The sequence below is a fragment of the Macaca mulatta genome, chromosome 2 (genome assembly GCF_049350105.2).
Source record: "Macaca mulatta isolate MMU2019108-1 chromosome 2, T2T-MMU8v2.0, whole genome shotgun sequence".
NCBI lineage: Eukaryota > Metazoa > Chordata > Mammalia > Primates > Cercopithecidae > Macaca > Macaca mulatta.
The window spans coordinates 84350395-84368949 of NC_133407.1; the positions used below are offsets into that span (position 1 = coordinate 84350395).

The following is an 18555-nucleotide window of genomic DNA, read 5'->3' on the forward strand; positions in this document are numbered from 1 at the left end:
TCAAGTATTTAGGGGGAGTAAGAAAGAGGTTTAGATAAAATGACTTTTAAAATGGGGAACACAAAGCACCAACAAAAACTTAAATGTACCGAGATATTTACTGGCAGAGCTGGAACTGGAATTATAGTTTCCCAAATTTTAGTTCATGACATTTCCTCTCTTCTACATGAAATGGTGACGTTTTCCTTCTTAATCATTTTATGTGTGTTTTTAAAAATATGGCAGTTCCACAAACATCACGGCTGGATGTTGTTTGCTGGAACCTGTGCCCCAGCTTTTGAAGGCCACCCCTCCCTGCCTTATTTGTTGTTTTCAAAGGCAGTTTTTCTATAATGCAGTGCTGGGTGCCTGGGGTTTGCCGGCAAACAGAACGAAAAGATAAAGGTCATACATTTCCTGCTATACTAAATGGTCCTTCAAAAATGCAGAACACCATTGTTCTGTTAGCCTTTCTGCAAAGGGATGGCAAATATCTACCTTGAATAAAAGCATGTTTAAAAAAAAAAAACACTTTGGGAAGCAGAGAGGTGAGTCATATTTCAACAAAGGATTAATGCAAGTCCTGTTTTGTTAGTTTTGAGAACTCAGTTATTTTTTTAATCAGGTAGTTATGAGAATTTTAAATTCTATTTTATAAAAAACAACCCAACTTAATCCTGTGATGAACTATGACTTTTATTGAGCTTTTACAAAAAGTACAAGAAAGCTATTGATAAATCTTTTCTTTTTTGTAAAAAAAAAAAAAAAGAGAGAGAGAGAAAGAAAAGAAAAGAAAAAGAATCCAGACAAAACACAAACTGCAGCGTATGTGGGATGGCGAATGCCATTGACTTTCAAGGCGCCCTCTACTGGCAATGGCTTTAAGTTTTTAAACATCTATTGTATTGTGGGCTTTGGAATTTCATTCTTTAACCAAATGAGATTTTCAGTACATTAGTAGAAAGAAAACATATGCAGGAAAAAAAGCCCCAGATATTTTCTCTCAAGAATATAAATAAGCAAATATATACAAAAGTATCAGGCATTATTTTACATAGCCTGAAAACTATGCGTTAATTGTTAACAGGAAGAAGACTAATACAGTCAGTTGTTCATCAAAGATTTATTGAGTTCTTACAAGGGGCACCATGTCAGGCATTGGGGTCACAGAGGTGAGGCTGACGTGACCCCCACATCAAGGGTCTTACTCTTGTGAGGGAGTCAGACCTACCTGCAGACAATTAGCATGTCATGTGTGGAGTGCAATGTGAGACCTCTAAATCCTCCTGAGAAAGGAGTTAGGAAAGGCTCCTGGAGGAGGCTGGCAAAGAAATACAAGAACATAGAAAGGCACTCTAAGGACAGGGAAGGGTGTTAGGTAAGAGAACATGATGTGTGTGCGGAACACAAGCAGAACCACGGTGATAAGTTCCGGGTTGGCTGGCTGTACACAGCACGATGTGTAGGGACGGCCAGGAGAGGATGCTATAGAGCAGCAGCTCTCAAACATTTCAATCTCAAGACTTTACAATTTTAAACATTGTTGAGGACCCTTCCCCTCCCCCACGAAGTGCTTTTGTTTATGTGGGCTTCATTTATTGCTGTTTATTTTTATTTATTTATTTATTTATTTTGAGATGGACTCTGGCTCTGTTGCCCAGACTGGAGGGCAGTGGCGCGATCTCGGCTCACTGCAAGTTCCGGGTCCCGGGTTCACGCCCTTCTCCTGCCTCAGACTCCCGAGTAGCTGGGACTACAGGCGCCCGCCACCAGGCCCGGCTAATTTTTTGTATTTTTGGAAGAGGAGAGGTTTCACCGTGTTAGTCAGGATGGTCTCCATCTCCTGACCTCGTGATCTGCTCGCCTCAGCCTCCCAAAGTGCTGGGATTACAGGCATGAGCCACCGCACCCAGCCGATGTTTACTTTTAAGAAACTGTTGGATGGGCATGGTGGCATGCGCCTGTAGTCCCAGCTACTTAGGAGGCTGCGGTGGAGGGATAACTGGAGCCCGGGAGGTGGAGGCTGTTTGCCAAGATTGTGGCCCTGCACGCTCCAGCCTGGGTAAGGGAAGAAGACCCTGGGGGCCGGGGAGGGGAAGGAAGGGAGGGAGGGAGGGAGGGAAAGGGATTAAAACTGGTAAGTTTGAATTGTAGTTATCAATGTATTTAATTACATGTTATCTTAAGCTCTATTTTATGAAAGATATCCTGAATTTCTCAAATACAAATTAGTGAAAAATGTGGCATTGTATTACATTTTTACAAGTTTTTTTTTTTTTTTTTTTTTTTTTGAGATGGAGTCTTGCTCTGTTGCTAGGCTGGAGTGCAGTGGTGTGATCTCGGCTCACTGCAACCTCCGCCTCCTGAGTTCAAGTGATTCTCCTGCCTCAGTCTCCCGAGTAGCTGGGACTACAGGTGTGCATCACTACGCCCAGCTAATTTTTGTATTTTTAGTAGAGACGAGGTTTATCCATGTTGGCCAGATTGGTCTCGTACTCCTGACTTCAGATCATCCACCCACCTCGGCCTCCCAAAGTGCTGGGATTACAGGCGTGAGCCACCACGTCTGGGCCTACAAATCTCTTTAATGTCCAGCTTAACTAGAGACAGCTGGATTCTCACACCTGCTTCTGCCTTGGATCTGTTGCAACATCATGTGTCTGTAGCTGCTGGAGGACTCCACTGTGCACTCATGAAAGAAAAAGTGACAAAGGCAAATAACATAGTATTATGAAAATAGTTTAGATTTTGTCGGCTCCCAAGGGGTCCCCAGACCATATGTAAGGAACTACTGCTGCAGAGGTGGGCAGGGGCTAGGTCACGAGGGAGAGCTGGGCATATAACATTAAGTGGCTTGAAACCTGCCAGCAGGCAAAAGGACTTGAAGCTGAGAAATATGTTTTCAGGTGTGAATTTTAATTCATCGTTTTTGCTGCTGTGGAGGGGATACATTTGAGGAACATGAAATTGAGGGAGACAAGAAAAGTAGTTAGAGAGTTATTGCAATTGATTGGGCAAGAAGTGATGACTCAAGTAAAACAGTGTGTCCAGGGATGGAAAAAAATAGGGAATGGTGTTGGGAAATATTTAGGAAGTAAAACTGATTGGGCTTGGTGATTGAAAGTTGAAGGACTGGAGGAAATAAATAAAACTTATAATTCTAGCTTGGGTAACTGAAGAGAAGGTGATACAATTAAATGACATAGGGACCGTATAATGCCATGGTACTGCAGGGAAGAAGGTAATGAATGCATTTAGATTGAGGCTTGCTGCCCTGGTGGGCCTAAGTATGGTTCAGGAGAGGCATCTGGAAGGAGGGTGAATGTGTGAATCTGAATCTTGTGCATGCACATATTTACCATCAAACTTGAGTTTAGGGCCCTTTATCTGAATAGGCCCCTTTTATAGGGACACAGGATACTGCTTTTTAAAAACACACATAGGTAAAAATACTTTTTAACTCCAGTTAGTATCACTGACTCTTCCCACCACAACTTCTCCTCCATTGTGATTCCCCACGTTAGATGGCTTGGAGTGGCTACAGGCATTTTGGGGATCCCCTAAGGAAAAACTGAGCTAGGGATACATTTAGCTTGAGTTTAGGATGTATTTGTTACTTGCAGCTGCTTCGGTTAAGTTATTGCTGACTTATCCAGTAGAGGAACAGCTTCCAGGAAGCTCCCATCCTATACTCTGCTGAAGTAGAGGGTGTATGTATTGCAATAGGAACTTATTCAATGGCACCCAGCAAAAGACATTTCAGCAGAGTGTAACAAAAACAATGTTAGAAATGTTTGGGGTCAGAGTGAATCTGAAAAATTCTCTCAATCATTAGACATAAAAAATGTACAAAGAGAATTTTGTTCTTATCAATGACTAATCAAAGTGGAATTCTCTTCTGGAAAGAATTGTAGTGCATTAAAGATGGCTATAGGCCGGGTGCGGTGGCTCACGCCTGTAATCCCAGCACTTTGGGAGGTTAAGGTGGGTGGATCACAAGGTCAGGAGTTCAAATCAGCCTGGCCAACATGATGAAACCTCGTCTCTACTAAAAATACAAAAATTAGCTGGGCATGGTGGCACATGCCTGTAGTCCCAGCTACTCGGGAGGCTGAGGCAGGAGAATTGCTTGAATCCGGGAGGCAGAGGTTGCAGTGAGCTGAGATTGTGCCACTGCACTCCAGCCTGGGTGACAGAGTGAGACTCTGTCTCAAAAAAAAAAAAAAAAAAAAAAACCGGCTATAAAGTCTTAATCACTCCCTCCATTGTGTGGTAGTGTCTGTTTCCCCTCTCCTTAAATCTGGGCTGGACCTGTAATTTGCTTTGATCAACTGAATATGGTGGAAGTGATGCTGAATAACTTCCATATCTGGACCTTAGAAGACAAAAAGCTTTTCGCTTTTGCACATTGAGAATGTTCTGTCTTGGAATCCAGATGCCATACTTTTAGAATTACAATTCAGAAGGGAAAGCCATGTAAAGGAGATCCAAGGCAGTCAACCAACAGTGAGCACCACTGCCAGCCTTGTAGTGAGCCATCATGGAGGTTCTAGCTCAGTGGGACTCCGAAGTTTGCAGTCCCAGGCAACACCAAGTTTAGCAGATAGTCTGCCAAGCTAAGCTTAGTCCACCCAGAATTCTGAGACAACAAATGACTGTTTTAAATTGCAAGTTGCATAATAATTTGTTGCTTGGCAATAGATAACAAAACCCCTATTGCATCATGTGTAATTTTAACAACTTCTTTGGTGTATGTGGTATGTGTGTACACACACAAAAATTTTTCTTTAATGGAAATCGCATGAAGTAGAATTTTGTGATGTTGATATTTGTCAACTTTTAAAACAATAGACAATTCAGTGTTTGGGCCAGAAGGAAAATAAAAGTCAAAGGGGAGTTTTTTGTTGAGAGGACAAATTTGACTATATTTATAGAGCTAAGAGGAGGGAGTAAGTAGAAACAGAGAGTTAAAGGTACAGGAGAGAAGGGAGGTACTTTAGCAAGTCCTTGAGTGGGACAATAATGAATTGGATTAAGGACACAAATTGAAATACTGACTTTGTCCAGAAGGAAGTTAACTTCATTCTGTGAGAGTGGTGGAAATGACGTAAGCAGGAGAGATGTTACCCAGCTTAGTAAACCATTTATCTTAAAGTACAATACTTAAAATAACATTAACCTGCAGCTAAGCAAAATAAGTATTATTTCTTGATTTCATGAATTTAACTGGAACATAAAACATTTTCTCTATTAAAAACAATGAAAAAAGAAAGAGAAAAACCACATCTTAAAAGTGGTAGATTGCGGCCGGGCGCGGTGGCTCACGCCTGTAATCCCAGCACTTTGGGAGGCCGAGACGGGCGGATCACGAGGTCAGGAGATCGAGACCATCCTGGCTAACACGGTGAAACCCCGTCTCTACTAAAAAATACAAAAAACTAGCCAGGCGCGGTGGCGGGCGCCTGTAGTCCCAGCTACTCGGGAGGCTGAGGCAGGAGAATGGCGTGAACCCGGGAGGCGGAGCTTGCAGTGAGCTGAGATCCGGCCACTGCACTCCAGCCTGGGCGACAGAGCGAGACTCCTTCTCAAAAAAATAAATAAATAAATAAAAATAAAAGTGGTAGATTGCTGTTGGTCAGGCATGGTGGCTCACGCCTGTAATCTCAGCACTTTGGGAGACTGAGGTGGGAGGATCATGAGGTCAGGAGATCAACACCATCCTGGCTAACATGGTGAAACCCCATGTCTACTAAAAATACAAAAAATTAGCCAGGCGTGGTGGCGGGCGCCTGTAGTCCCAGCTACTTAGGAGGCTGAGGCAACAGAATGGTGTGAACCTGGGAGGCAAAGCTTGCAGTGAGCCGAGATGGTGCCACTTCACTCCAGCCTGGGCAACAGAGCGAGACTCCATCTAAAAAAAAAAAAAAAAAAAAAAGGTGGTAGATTGCTTTGTCTGGTTACAATTTCTCAAACTCTAAAATTGACTTCAGGCTAGACACAGTGGCTAACACTGTAACACTATAATCTCAGCACTTTGAGAGGCTAAGGTGGGAGTATTACTTGAGCCTAGGAGTTTGAGACCAGCCTGGGCTACATGGTGAGACCCCATATCTTAAAAAAAAAAAAAAAATGCGGTGGAACACTTATAGAATGTTAGATAGGTCATTCTTTTAGTGCAGCTTACAATGGTTTATTCAACATAGCAAAAACTATCTGCTGAGAAAAATTTAGAACAGACTACAGTTGTGGAAAAAGCCAAAAGAACTTCATTCAAAAGCACTTTTTGCTTTAAAATTTGGTAGTTAAAAACAGGGCTTCCTTTCAGTTGTTTTTGTTTGGAAATATTTACTTTTTAGTCTTAATTATATTTAACATAACTTACTTCTAATTAAAAGAAGGGCAATAATACCCTAATTCTTATAAGTTTAATTTTTCTTGGTGAGGATTTATTCAAAATCAACTTTCTTTTTTTTTTTTTTTGAGATGGAGTCTCGCTCTGTCACCCAGACTGGAGTGCAGTGGCACGATCTCGGCTCACTGCAAGCTCCGCCTCCCGGGTTCACGCCATTCTCCTGCCTCAGCCTCCGGAGTAGCTGGTTCTAGAGGCACCCGCCCCCACGCCCGGCTAATTTTTTGTATTTTTAGTAGAGACAGGGTTTCACCACGTTAGCCAGGATGGTCTCAATCTCCTGACCTCGTGATTTGCCCGCCTCAGCCTCCCAAAGTGCTGGAATTACAGGCGTGAGCCACTGTGCCCGGCCTATTCAAAATCAACTTTTAAAAAACCACTCAGGCCAGCTGTGGTGGCTCACGCCTGTAATCCCAGCACTTTGGGAGGCTGAGGCAGGTGGATCACTTGAGGTCAGGAGTTTGAGACTAGCCTGACCAACCTGGTGAAAACCCATCTGTACTAAAAATACAAAAATAAGCCGGGCACAGTGGCACGTGCCTGTAATCCCAGCTACTTGGGATCCTGAGGCAGGAGAATCGCTTGAACCTGGGAGGCGGAGGTTGCAGTCAGCCAAGATCGTGCCACTGCACTCCAGCCTGGGTGACAGAGCGAGACTCAGACCATGTCCTCTCCCTCTTACTCTCCCAAAAAAGAGAAGAACATGGCAAATGGCAGTTACAGCGAAGCAACACACTCAGGAAGGAGGCTTCAAAATCATTTTTTCAAAGTCTACTGTGTGCCCTGTTCTAAGTGCTGAGAAAACAGGAATGGCCAAGAAAGACAAAGTTCCTGCCCTTGTGGAGCTTACAAATAAGCACGGGGAGAAAAGAAAACAAGCACATACAGACAGACATGATCATCAGAAGTGAGACGGAAAACAGCAACAATCAGTGTCACAATCAGATGAGAGGGCTGGGGGATGGGGAGGGCGGTGGTGACTGGGAGGGTTGGGCAGATTGGCTGGCTGAGGTGGACTTCTCTGAGGCAGGGGCATTTAATCGAAAATGCCAATGAGCCAGCCATGAGAAAATCTGGGAGAGGCCGGGCGCGGTGGCTCAAGCCTGTAATCCCAGCACTTTGGGAGGCCGAGACGGGCGGATCACGAGGTCAGGAGATCGAGACCATGCTGGCTAACACGGTGAAACCCCATCTCTACTAAAAAATACAAAAAATTAGCTGGGCGAGGTGGCGGGCGCCTGTAGTCCCAGCTACTCGGGAGGCTGAGGCAGGAGAATGGCGTGAACCCAGGAGGCGGAGCTTGCAGCGAGCTGAGATCCGGCCACTGCACTCCAGCCTGGGCGACAGAGCGAAACTCCGTCTCAAAAAAAAAAAAAAAAAAAAAAAATCTGGGAGAGTAGCCTTTCAAACGAAGACACGTGCAAATGATGTCGCCAGCCTCTCTCACTCTGATGACACAAAATGTACGGACAGCACTGAGCTACCATGTGTCCCTATTAGAAATCATATTTACATTTTCAGTCTTTGGGATTTGAGGCATCTGGTACTGATATCCGTATCTTCTAGATGTTTCAATAGGGGGTCCATTAGAAAATCTGGGTTATAAAAAAATTAAAAACATAGGGGATAAAGAGAAAATGAAAATAACAAGAAAAGCAATATTAAAACATACATACAGTTTACATTTAAATGTCCCAAAGGAGATATGTTGGAGCTGTTTGTGGATCCATCCAGCCAAATAAAACCACACACCAAGAGGTTCTGTTAGGGAAGATGAAAGTAACTATAACAGAATAGGAAAACCAAATTTACACACTTGTATGTGGATCATTTAGAATATAAACAATTTACTCTGAAAAAAAGTTTTATAAATCCCTATGGTACTGACATAAACTAGGCATAATAAACTCAAATGTGAAATCATTAGATTTATTTGTAATGACAGGGTCAGTTTGAGAACCTGTGTTCAGTGATAGTGATGCTTTGGATGAAACAATTCAGCTCAAACTCTTGGCATTATGATCATCCTTTCCTAATATGTGTCTCGAAGGTCCCCAAATAGTCCCAGGGCCTGCCTGGCTTTTATGAATACTCTAGCCAGTCCAAAGTAGGGCAACACATACTGTATCCAGACATGAAACGAATGTCATCAAGGAGGCCACTGAACCACCTTTAAAGGAAAGACAGCTGGAGTACTCCAGTGGGTAGAAGATTTGGAGATAATTGTGGCTAGCAATTTGGCATGCAGAAAGAAGAGAAGAGAACACTGTTTTCAAATGGGAAACAGAAAATGAGACGGGGAAATGAAAGCACATTCCCAGATGGAGCGATTTTATTTCCAAACATGATTCAGAACAGATATATGCTTTGCTACCTCCACACTGGATTTTCATTTTATAAAATATATTTGCTATTAAAATCATTCATAAAATCTACCTTCCCCTTCATAGTGGGAAATAAGCAAAGTCAAAGGTTAAAAGGTCATGCATAAAATAGATACAGCAAGATAATTATATAATAGTCTTAAGTTCTTCACAAATCAAGAAAACATTAATTTATACTTCACTATACAGCACTTCAAGGTTTTTCTTTATATATTAATGTTCATATTTCACAGACAATTTTACAAAAAGATTATCATTTTTTTCATAAAATAGGAAAACAAAGCCACAGTACTAAAAAAAAATCAATCTGCAGACTGTAAACATTTTTTATAAGAATAAACACTAAAAGAACAATGAAACTCAAGTGCTTTATCAGAAACAGTGGTTGACCTCTTTTTTCCTTTACTCCCTTTTCATCTGAGAGAGCCTTTTAGAGATCGGGAATCATTTGTTGCCTGTAATTACTATAGGCTTTGGCTCACAATTCTCGGGAAAAATGTCAATTTAAGGAACCCTGTGTATATATTTTATTTTCTTTTTCTTTGAGACAGACAACCTCAAAATAAGGTCCAAATATTGGTTCCTTCCAATATATGAGGAGGGTAGTTACCATAGAATAAGAACTAAAATCCCATTTTTTTTAGGGAAAAAAAAAGACCTTCGATGATGTAGGTGTCTGTGTATAAGGAACTACGACCTACCAAAAAACCACCACATAAGAAGAGGCCAATATAATTTGCCAGTCTGACAAGACAGTTGGTATTACAGGTGGAAGAGACCTCAAGGATCACATAATTCAGCTCTTTGATTTTAGAGGGAGGAAAGACGAGGCCCAGAGATGATAAGTGGCTTGCCTAAGTACATTAGCAAGTTAGCTTCAATGGTTATTTTTATACACACACAGGCACACATACATACTGTTGCACTGACTTCTGTTTTGTACATAAAATGCTACTGGCTCATACAATACATCAATAAGTATGCAAATTTTCATTTGTTATTTGATTGCTGGAAGTGGGAAATACTCATTCTTCCCAGGAGTGAAATGGTTCTACTTTCTCTCCGTGGTATACTGTATCATTACTCAGCTCTACTGCTGCTCTCTACAGCCCCTAACAGTAGCATGGATTGGGGAAGAAGGAAGGATGGCAGGAAGGCAGGCAGAGATCCTCAACTCAAATCAGAATTGGAGTGTCTTGTGTCAAAGATGTTCCCACTGGCAGTGAAGACTTTACATGAAGTTAAGCTTGAGCTGTTGAAACTTCCAGACCTGGCTGGAAGGAGGAAATGGGGGATCGAGGCACCACCAGGTACCAGTGTATGCCCTTCACTCAGAACATGAGTTGTGTTCCTCTGACCCTAAAAAGCAGAGATGAGCAGTGTGTGTCCTGCCTAAGCTACTGAACTATAAACTTAGATGACTTTACTAGGTGCAGTCATAGTTTTTAATTATCTTAACTTGTATATGCATATAAACATGAAAATATTTATGCCTATGTTATAGTAGTATTAATAGCTATTATATCATTTCCACAAAATTACATGTGGTTATAACTGTAGGGAAGATTTTAAAACCCTAAGGCAATTTTTTAAAAAATACCATTGTTTTCGATATTTATTACAGACATCTTTCTGAAAAACCTTAAGTCTAGCTATGTATATTAACATTAAATAACTTAAAAAAATAAACAATACATCATATTGTAGCAAAATAGCTCCATTTTAACGCCATATAAGTGAAAAAAATTGAGTTTTCAAGAATAGACTAGACCTCTAAAGGTATTTTTCACAATTTTGAACTAATATTAAATATATTTTCTTTTTCGACTATGCCAAATATATTCACGCTGCTCTTGGTACTTTATGTCAGAAGTATTTTTATGTGAAACACTAGGTTGTTTCATTTGTCTGTTTTTACTTGCTCTATAATGAAAAGTTTACTCTAAATCTAAATAAATTTGCTCCCAAAGATCTCCCCACGGAGAAGGGGGACAGCATAACCAAAAAACAACAAAAACCTAATGATATACAGATATCCAGTGCATGCGACTTCATATTTTCTAATAATAGTAGTAGAAAGTAACTTTCAAGTATCCCTGTAATCCAACTGGACTTACAGATAGTGATCTCATAAAATGAATAGTATTCTAGAGGAAGGAAGTCCTTTAAGAAACTTGTTCTTCCTAGAAAACCTTTGCCAAAATTCCCATAGGAAACAAAACCATCCATTCACGAAAAAACAGAGGGTACTTGGTCCCCTGCACTGACCTGAAAGCGCGCACATTTAACACTGCTCTGAACTCAAAGTTGACTCTAGCAGAATTGAGGAGTCCTTGTTTTCTTCTTATTAAAGGTCAGTCTGTCATCCAGAGCTGGAAGAACTGCTTCTAAAAAGAACGTCTTGATGAAGGCAGGACCCAAAGTTATTTCCAGCTCCTAGTCCTGCTTTCTGTAGCTGTAGGTATGAGTATAGTTGGCTAAAATAACAAGAACAGAGATTGGCCCACTCTGGGAACCAAATTCAGATGTTTTGCACTTAAGTTAGTCAAATTCATTTTTAAAAATTAGGTTATCATAAAGACTTCAGTTATGGAATAGAGACTCCACAACTCACATGTAGAGGGGGATGAGAGGAAGAATTAGTCGGCTAAAAAGTGCACGTCTTTCCAAAGCAGGTGTAGGAGGTCAAGAGGGTCTCGAGGCTTCTGGAAGTTTTGCTCCTTTACAGGTTTTGATCCAGCCACTTGATGTAACTATTCCTAGTCCGGATTCCCACTGAGAAATTGGTGGGCCAGCTAGTGAAAATCATACATCCGTGAAAGCCATCCTCAAAGTGATCCAGGGTCACTTCCACACCGGCACTCTCCAAACGCTTGGCATACATGATCCCATCGTCTCTGAGGACATCATGCTCACACGTCAGAATGTAGGTCTTTGGGAGGAGCTGCAGCACTGCCTGGTCTGCAATGAGTGGGGCAGAGCGGGCATCCAGCAACTGAGGAAGCTCCTGGACAATCCTGGCATTGCCTGTGGTCTGTACAACAGGCTTGTAGTTCTTTGTGAAGGATGCAGGCAGGAGGGATGTCCAGTTTAGACGGGCCCTGAGGGTAGCAGCCTCTTCCACATCAAGTGAAGTGTGATTGTTAATGATCATTGCCTGCACAAAGTCATAGTTGCCTTTGAAGTAGTCCACCCAATACTTCACCATGACATAGCGGGGCAGGATTGGCGTATTCACATTTTGCTGATAAGATGGTGTGTTAAAATCTAAAGCTTGAAGAACCGGATAAATTAAAGCTTGCAGTTTGAGCTTATTTTTTAGGCTGGCATCTTGAGTAAACTAGAGAAGAGGAAGCAAATGCATTATTTCATTCTGCATGCCTTCTTTTATAGGAACCATACCCTATAGAGTAGCTTAATGTGTTGCTCTGAATCTGTCAATGGTATAAGTGTTACATTTCTACCAGGCACTGTATAAATAATATAGTTTTAAAAATGATTCTCCATCGTTACCATCACCACCCTATCAAGCTGCTAGATACTTAACTAAGAAAGGTATGATGCTTACAACTCATAGTTTTGAGTGAACCCTGTACTTGTATCTATCTTTAGGCAGTTAAGACACCTGGGTATTATGAATGGATAATGTATGAACCTTCTTTAATTTTTTATTCCCTACAAAACTCCCAAAAAAGGTCATGACTTCCTAGGGAGAAAAAAATTAGTCCTACTCTTCCAGAAGAGAGGGGCAGAAAAAAGTTAAACAGATTATGAGACTCCTGAGTGTTTTAGTAGGACCTCAGGGTATGTCTTCTGGTAAGCATCTTCATGCTTGGTGAGAGAATTTAAACAGTTCTGGCAATGTACCCTCCATTCTACATAATGAGCATATGCCATAGAGTGAAGTTGTCATGGGAATGTGAATGAGTCCCCTACCTCAACAGATTTCAGTCCCCCCACGCCTCCCCATCGTGTTAATATTGCTCCATTTTGTAATTCTAGTGTGCAAAATTATGTATTTGTCCTGTAACATCTAAAAGAAAGCTAACGAGTCATGAAGCTTCATAGAAAACTAAATGATCTTCAAGGTAACTTTAGCCATACACTTCTGCTTCATACCTGGACTTTAGAAACCCAGGTGAGATGTGACTGCTTTCCAAAACATGAATGGTCAGTAAATAGTACTTTGAATATGTGCCAAAAATTGTATACACATCACCTCGCCAAGTCCTTGCAACAGCCCTGCAATCAGATGACATCGTCCTCATTTTTCTGAGGCTCAGAGAAGTTAAGGGACTTATCCAGGGCCCCACAACACTCAAGGGTGAGTCCTGGGTTAGATTCCAGTGCTGTCTGGCTTGAAAGCCAAGTATGTTCTCTCCACTGAGCCAAGACTCTCTTGTGACCACATGTGGATGAAAACCTTGCCAATGCCAAATGGAAAATCAAGTTCTTGAATTACAACAAAAGAGTTAGAAACCAAGGTACCTCATAATTAGAATGACAGATGGTATTTGAGGACACCAAATGAAATTTGGAGGTGAGACGACAAAGATATCTTAAGTTATTTCATCCATAACAGGAAGAAAACGTGCTTTTTCCCAGCTGCCAAAAAAATTGAGGTGCTATTAGAGCTAGACATAGTTTTCAAAGAATTCAATCAGGTGAAACTCCTAGTAACTTGTAAGATAATAGTTAAATGGCTGAATTGTTTAATTTTTTTTCTTTTGCATTAAGAAAAAGTTGGGGAAACAAATTTTAAGGTTTTAATGTGGCTCAAAGTTGTAAGGAATAATCTTAGGAACTGGAATTTAAGCAAAAATACTCTGCTTTGCAAGTCAAACATGAAAAAGGAGCAGGGGACACTTGAGTTCCATACATAGCCCTGAGAAGCAAGGGATGTCAGCCCTTCTCTAACACTGACTGTAATCAGGGACTTTACAAAGTCTCATAGGTGACACTTCCTCCAATGACCCATCTTTCTACTTCAGCAAGATCTCTGAGAGCTCTACAAGTGTAATCGCATGAACAATTTGGCCATCTAGTGACCAGCCCACCCAGCTATGCCTTTGCCACACATAATGGAGGGTGTGTTGGTCTGCTGGACCTTATCATGCACCACTCAATCCACCAGCACCTTAGGACAGTGGTGTTACCTGTTGTCCAAGGGCAGCAGCCAGATTTCCACCAGCACTGTCACCAGAAATGCAAATTCTGCCTGGATCAACCATATACTTCTGTAAGACTTCTGGCTTCAGGAAATACTTTGTGGCCCGTACAACATCATGAATTTGCTCAGGAAAATAAACCTTTGGAACTAGCCTGTATCTGTAAAAACAAAAGTTGTATTCATTTAAGGCCTTTGCCAAGTTTTGGGGACATTTAAAGTTTAGAGACAAACTGATTCTTTTAAATCTGGAAATAAATAGATAAGAAATTGATTCAATGGAATTACTGTATTCATATTACTGTATGAAAAAGAAAAAAATAATACAATATAAATATAAACCATTTTCTTGCAAATCAAATACTTAGTTTAAAATGTGATGATTTTGTATTAGTAATAGTACTATTTTTCTTTAAACTATCAGCCACCAAACCAAACCTACTTACCACCAAGAACAACCAAAATAAAATTTCAAAGTAAAAGGTAAAAGGTGGACGGAGGTTCATTGCAAAGACATGGATAGCACCATAATAGATTTTAGAATTTTATTTCTGGAAGTCAGTGTTCCATTCATAATGTCTCTGGGTTAAAAGGTGACTTGGCAGCATTAACCACTTCATTGGTCTCTCATTTAATGGTCCATCATTTACTTCATGTAATAAAATTGTACTTCACTGGAGAGGTCCATACTAGCCTGACATTAAAACCAAGCAATGCATTCACTACCTGGAAGACTGTAACTAAAAGGCCAGTTGTTAACCTGCAAAAGGGAAGCTAAGTTTTCCAGACAGCCTAGAGCAGGCCCTCAGGGATACTTCTGGGGCTCCTCCAACTGGCTCCACTTTGCAAGATCAGAATCCTTTGGAATCCTATCTGTATACCTAGCAGAATTCATATCCCTTTAAGACTCCCAAAAAGCTCTGGTTTTGTCAAATGCCTCACCCATAATATTATCTTACACATCCACATTGGCAATCTTGGTTTAGAGTTCCCTTCCACTCCCTATTCTCCCCTTTTGCTTATTAATTCTCACTCATCTTTTAAGCCTTAACTGGAGGGTTTGGCCTCCTCTAGGTCACCTTCCTTGGTCATATCTCCACTTGCTTCTGGGCTTGAACTGGCTAATATTCCTTGATATTTCTATGTGCCAGGGTATGTCACTCACTGTTCTTACTGGTTTATTTGAAAAGTATTTGTGTTTTTCCTAAAGACTGTGTTCTCTGATATCAGGAACTATGTTTTATTCATTACTGTGTTTCCAGTATCTGCCAATGTGAGGGGCACATAATCATCCATCCAATAAATCTCTTTTGAGTATTAACATACCTTCGTTTTGCAAACGAAGAAACTAAGGCATACAAAAGTTACTTGATTTGTAAAAACTCAAAAACAGACCAAAATTAGGTAGGATAAAAGCTAATTACCTAATTAAAACCTAATAACAGTCAGTGAAGACTCAAACTTTTGATTTCCATCTTATAATTAGCATACTTATTTTCACAAACTAATTTTTTCTAAGCTACTCTAAATAAGGACATTTATTTTCTACCATCTAAAATCCAGCCAACTGGACTGGGAGTGGTGGCTCACATCTGTAATCCCAGCACTTTGGGAGGCTGAGGTGGGTGGATCACTTGAGATCAGGAATTCAAGACCAGCCTGGCCAACGTAGTAAAACCCCGTTTCTAATAAAAATACAAAAAAAGGGCCAGATGTGGTGGTTCATGCCTGTAATCCCAGCACTTTGGGAGGCAGAAGCGGGCAGATCACCTGGGGTCAGGAGTTCGAGATCAGCCTGACCAACATGGCGAAAACTCATCTCTACTAACAATATAAAAATTAGCCAGGCATGGTGGTGGGTGCCTGTAATCCCAACTACTTGGGAGGCTGAGACAGGAGAATTGCTTGAACCCAGGAGGCGGAGGTTGCAGTGAGCCAAGATGGCACCACTGCACTCCAGCCTGGGTGATAGAACAAGACTCCATCTCAAAAAAAAAAAAAATTAGCCGGGCATGGTGGTGTGCACCTGTAATCCCAGCTACTTGGGAGGCTGAGGCATGAGAATCGCTTGAACCCAGGAGGTAGAGGTTGCAGTGAGCTGAGATCATGCCACTGCACTCCAGCATGGGTGAAAGAGTGAGACCATGTCTCAAAATAAAATAAAATCCTGCTAGGTAATTAAACATCTTGACATTCATAAATGGACAAATGTTTGAGAAATACATTGGTAAGTAGTGAATGTGGATCTGGTCACTCTGGAATTACCACATTTTGAAACTAAATGCAATAAAAAAATTCCCTTAGTGGAGGGGGAGCTTGCAGTGAGCTGAGACTGCACCACTGCACTCCAGCCTGGGCGATAGAGCGAGACTCTGCCTCAAAAAAAAAAAAAAAAAAAATCCCTTAGTGTTTGCCATATAGCAGATAAAATAAGCTTTCAGATTTCTTATTTTTCCATCTGGGGTGGTCAATTAATCATGCAAAATGTTTTTTTTTCCAGTTGATTTTTCACTATATATGAAAGCTGCTGCTATATAATTCCATTAGAGCAAAAAAGTAGAATTACACAATTTTGTCCACTACATGACATAATTTCATATGATTCTATTTACCTCTAGTTCTTGGGGTGGGGGGGTAGGATCTCAATTTTTAATCTTCAGTATTACCAAGCTGAATTTTTAATAAAAACAGATGTACTTCATGACTCAAGTTGTAAAAACAAAAGTTATTTCATTTCAGCAATATCCCACATATCATGATAAACTGGTTGCCCAGGTGGTCAGAACATATCCACTAGTATCCATACATCAAATAAGTTGAGTTTTTAGATGTTATTTCAGAAAAGGTCTGAGAGACTTTGATCAAAGGAAACTGGTAATCTAAAAAAAAATGCTACTGCTCAATCTTCTCAATTAATAATTGGCTTATATAATAGGATAAACACACTTAAAAACAAATAGGTTATGATGCAAGAGGGTTCCTGGTACCATAAAGATCCATGGCCTAACCCCTCCCCTTATCTGATTTCATGCTGGAAACATTCTTCAGTTTTACTCAGTAAAAATGGACACTTTTGGCCAGGCGCTGTGGCTCACCAGCACTGGGAGCAGTGTAATCCCAGCACTTTGGGAGGCCAAGGTGGGCGGATCACGAAGTCAGGAGATCGAGACCATCCTGGCCAACATGGTGAAACTCCATCTCTCCTAAAAATACAAAAATTAGCTGGGCGTGGTGGCGGGTGCCTGTAGCTACCCGGGAGGCTGAGGCAGGAGAATTGCTTGAACCAGGGAGTCAGAGGTTGCAGTGAGCCAAGATCGCATCACTGCACTCCAGCCTGGTGACAGAGTGAGACTCTGTCTCAAAAAAAAAAAAAAAAAAAAAAAGGAGAAATTTTGTAGACTGGAGAATACCCTGAAAGTAGATATTTATTAGGTTACCTGGTATAAGATGAACTTTCGGTCGGCCGCGTTGGCTCACGCCTGTAATCCCAGCACTATGGGAGGCCGAGACGGGCGGATCACGAGGTCAGGAGATTGAGATCATCCTGGCTAACAGAGTGAAACCCCGTCTCTACTAAAAATACAAAAAAAAAAAAATTAGCCAGGCGTGGTGGCGGGCGCCTGTAGTCCCAGCTACTCGGGAGGCTGAGGCAGGAGAATGGCGAAACCTGGGAGGCGGAGCTTGCAGTGAGCCGAGATCGTGCCACTGCACTCCTGCCTGGGCGACAGAGCGAGACTCCGTCTCAAAAAAAAAAAAGGAACTTTCAAAGTAGCTTGAAATTCACCTAATAAGTATATCAAAACGTTGTAATATCTAGACACAGAAAGCCAAGGATCAGGAGGATATTCATGGGTGGTACAGCCAAATAACGCATACATAAATGTATCTGCTGTCTGCTGCTGGTGCTCAAAGTTACGTCCCTGCAAAGTAGTGAAAGAGGGTTCTGATATTCAATATTTAAAACTGCAGATCTTAAAGCACCTGATACATAAATACCAAAGATGTCATATCATATTAATACTATGGATGCATATATATTCCTCAATTTGCCCAACTCACATCAGGGAGAGGATGACTCTGCAATGCCAAGTGGATTATCTATTTTTATCACTGCATGTACCTCCCACTAGAAGAATAAGCTTTGGTGTAAATTCAGGCATGAGGTTTAATCAAATTAATGTGTAGAGTCTATAAAAATGACCATATTCCTGCTGGGTGACGTACGTTGCCAAATGTTCTACAGATGTATGTCGCTCAAATCTCAAGCAAACTTCTGGGTTTAAGGATGAGAATGTGAGGCTCAAGGAAAATGTGTAACTTGTCTATAACAGCTAGAAGTGGCAGAACTGGGATCTGAACTCACAACTGACTTCAAACCTATGCCTCTCTTCCTTTAAAGCCCTGAATGACACCAATGTGTTAAGAGGGTTGAAATGCGCATTCTTCCTCAAAATAACCTAACCTGGAAGCCACGTGTAAAACCTGCTATGGAAAGGACACCAAGTTTTCTTCATATAGTGCCAGTTAGGTGAAAGATACGTGCGGCATTCTGGAATAAAATTATACTCCTATCAGATTCAGCAGCAGAGAGGATAAGCCTCACTCCTTTTCCAGCT

The 18555-nt window shown here is 41.2% G+C and overlaps 1 protein-coding gene and 1 long non-coding RNA gene across 5 annotated transcripts in view; one reads left to right on the top strand and one right to left on the bottom strand.

Annotated features, from left to right (window-relative positions):
• Window positions 1-5105: 5105 nt before the first annotated feature.
• Window positions 5106-18555, bottom strand: part of NCEH1 (neutral cholesterol ester hydrolase 1) — a 93268-nt gene continuing 79818 nt past the window's right edge. For 2 of the 4 annotated variants that reach the window (XM_001084048.5, XM_077991688.1), the window contains exons 4-5: window positions 13929-14100; window positions 8693-12112 (exon numbers count right to left, since the gene is read on the bottom strand). In XM_001084048.5, the coding sequence (XP_001084048.3) occupies window positions 11495-12112; window positions 13929-14100 (790 nt within the window). In that variant the 3' untranslated portion in view covers window positions 8693-11494. Of the gene's footprint in view, window positions 5891-8064; window positions 8172-8692; window positions 12113-13928; window positions 14101-18555 lie in introns of those variants that run through there. The other 2 variants (XR_013413654.1, XR_013413653.1) reach the window with 2 other exon arrangements.
• Window positions 6941-8639, top strand: LOC144339049 (uncharacterized). Its single transcript, XR_013413658.1, has 2 exons — window positions 6941-7470; window positions 7786-8639. It is a non-coding gene; the product is annotated as an uncharacterized LOC144339049 (long non-coding RNA).